The sequence below is a fragment of the Penaeus chinensis genome, chromosome 37 (assembly GCF_019202785.1).
Source record: "Penaeus chinensis breed Huanghai No. 1 chromosome 37, ASM1920278v2, whole genome shotgun sequence".
NCBI classification, from domain to species: Eukaryota; Metazoa; Arthropoda; class Malacostraca; order Decapoda; family Penaeidae; genus Penaeus; species Penaeus chinensis.
Window position 1 is genome coordinate 20178144 of NC_061855.1, and position 2500 is coordinate 20180643.

General features: G+C 47.3%; 1 protein-coding gene across 1 annotated transcript in view; it reads right to left on the minus strand.

Annotated features, from left to right (window-relative positions):
• LOC125045453 (proto-oncogene tyrosine-protein kinase receptor Ret-like) overlaps nucleotides 1–2500 on the minus strand; it is a 231113-nt gene that overhangs the window by 812 nt on the left and 227801 nt on the right. The window contains exons 22-23 of the mRNA XM_047642717.1: nucleotides 1611–1870; nucleotides 1–479 (exon numbers count right to left, since the gene is read on the minus strand). The exon at nucleotides 1–479 is cut by the window's left edge and continues 812 nt beyond it. Of these exons, the coding sequence (XP_047498673.1) occupies nucleotides 30–479; nucleotides 1611–1870 (710 nt within the window). The 3' untranslated portion in view covers nucleotides 1–29. The remainder of the gene's footprint in view (nucleotides 480–1610; nucleotides 1871–2500) is intronic.

The window sequence follows — 2500 nt, forward strand, 5'->3', positions numbered from 1 at the left end:
AGGAGCACTGTCTGTGTCCTCTCGCCAGCTCACACAATGATGGGCGTGGTGTGGTGCTGCGAGCCCTTCGAGGCGTGGGCGGCGGTGCGGGCGGCACTCTGGGCGGTGTGTGCGGCGGTGGGCTCTGGACTGGGTATGGGCGAGAGGTGCCCACCGCCTCCTATGAGGTCCTCAGCTAGGAGCTCCTGCCTCTCCTCGAGGTCCTCGGAGGTGTCCTGCTCCTCCTCCTCCTCCTCTTGGTACTCAGGGTCGTGGCGGGGGAGGGGGGAGTAGGACGAACCCCGGGGGGACGACCCGCCGTAGGACGACCCTCCGTGGTGGTGCGAGAGAGGCCGGCCGGCGCTTCCCCCGTTGGCCCCCGGCGTCAGCTGATGCTCGCCCCCCCTCCAGCGGCTGCGACCCCCTTCCTCGGTGGTGGCGTAGCCGGAGTCCCCGGTGGCGCGGCCGCTGTCCGAGTCCTCCTCGCTGCGGCAACATTCCTGCGGGATGCCACAGGTAAATGTATACAGAAGATTACACAAGTTTGCCCTAAAAAAATACATGTTTTCTTTAAAAGGCTATTGAGGCTGTAGTTTTAGCGGCTTGAATGTAATGATTTTCTTTTTCATATATCTATAATTCATTTAGACCGTTTATTTACTTGTTATCTATCCCTCTATATTATGCGCGCGCACACACACACACACACACACACACACACACACACACACACACACACACACACACACACACGCACACACACACACACACACGCACACACGCACGCACGCACGCACACACGCACGCACGCACGCACGCACGCACGCACGCACACGCACACGTATACGCACACACACACACACACACACACACACACACACACACACACACACTCACACACACACACACACACACACACACACACACACACACACACACACACACACACACACACACGCACATGCACACGCACACGCACACGCACACACACACATACACATGAAGTTTTATAAAGATGACTTTATAATTTTGAACGAGAGGACAATGTAAAAAGTGGCAATAAAGATGTCAAAAAGTTCAGTTTCCTAAACAGAACCCCTGAAACATGTTAAGTGATGTGTACCATTCAGATATAGAAGTCTACCCTGAACATGTACTCGTTTTCTTTGAAAACAAAAATAAAAACTATTGAAAGTGATAATGTCACATTGTTTACAATATATTTTTAATATGCAGATTTTTTCAATTATAAAATGTGTCCATATAAACTACACTCCAAAATGTACACTATTGTAAGCGTACTTTCTCTTAATATATAGTAGGCTATGACATAATGAACTAGCAAGAAACAAGGAGACAAAGCTATCTTTTTCTTAATATATTTGTAGCCAAGTCAAATGTAGATATCCACTTGAATTAGATTAATTTAACATGATACTGGAGGAAACCAAAATCTTAAAGTTTAAAAAAGAGGAAATGATACCCCAAATCAGATTATTTTACGCTCATATTGCATTGAATTCAAGACTTGAAGTGCATATCAAGAGGCAATTCCTCTTTGAATCCTTCACCCCTACACTGACACTGCAATCAAGAGGGACCCCCACCCCCAGCAGCCTTCACGGACGTACCAGCGTGTGCGCGTCCTCCTCGTCAGGGCGTGAGGCGAGGGTGGAGTAATGCAAGGGCGCCGGCGGGAGATTTTCACTCGTGGGCGAATAGGCCGGATTGTGGGCGTGTGTGGTGGTGATCGTGGGCGTCTGCGCTGCTGTGGAGGGCGTTATGGCTGCCAGGAGAGGCTCGGTCGACTCCGCTCTGCATGGGCGGCCGAGGTCGGTGCGAGCCACGAGGTAGGCGTCGGGGTCCAGGGGCTGGCGGGGGGGAATCCAGCCTGGGGGAGGGAGGGGGGGTTAGCCATTGTGAGTCTGCTGGGCAAGTTATTTTCTGCTTCGAGGGTATTCTCGACGAGATGCTTTATGCTTTGAGGTTACTCCCTGTAAGTTATTTCGTTTAAGTTGTTTTCGAAGTTACTCTCCATAAGTTATTTTCTCCTTTCACGTTACTCTGGATAATTTATTCCTAATCTAAATTTATTCTCTCCAGCATCATATTCGTACGTGTTAGTCAAGCTAAGCTACATTTATGTTTCTTTGTCTCATTCATGGACTATTTCTGTCATCTACGTTATTACTACTTCATATGCGTTTAGAAGAGATTCAGATCCTTTTTTATATAATGACAAGTGGAATAAGAAAGAGGCACAGAAGAGGAAATAAACGGTAGGAGAAGAAAAACAAGAGCACGATGAATATGTTTAACACAGCATATCATTCTTGTAACGGTGCAGATTGATTAAATGCAATATCCTTAATTTCTCCTCACCTTTGATTAGATAGAATATACAGGGGTGAACATTAGATATAACTGAAATTAAATATAACTGAATAATTGGAATCTCAAATTAAGGTTTGGACGAAAAAATACCATTAGTACCAATAACATTCAGTGACCAAAGCATGAT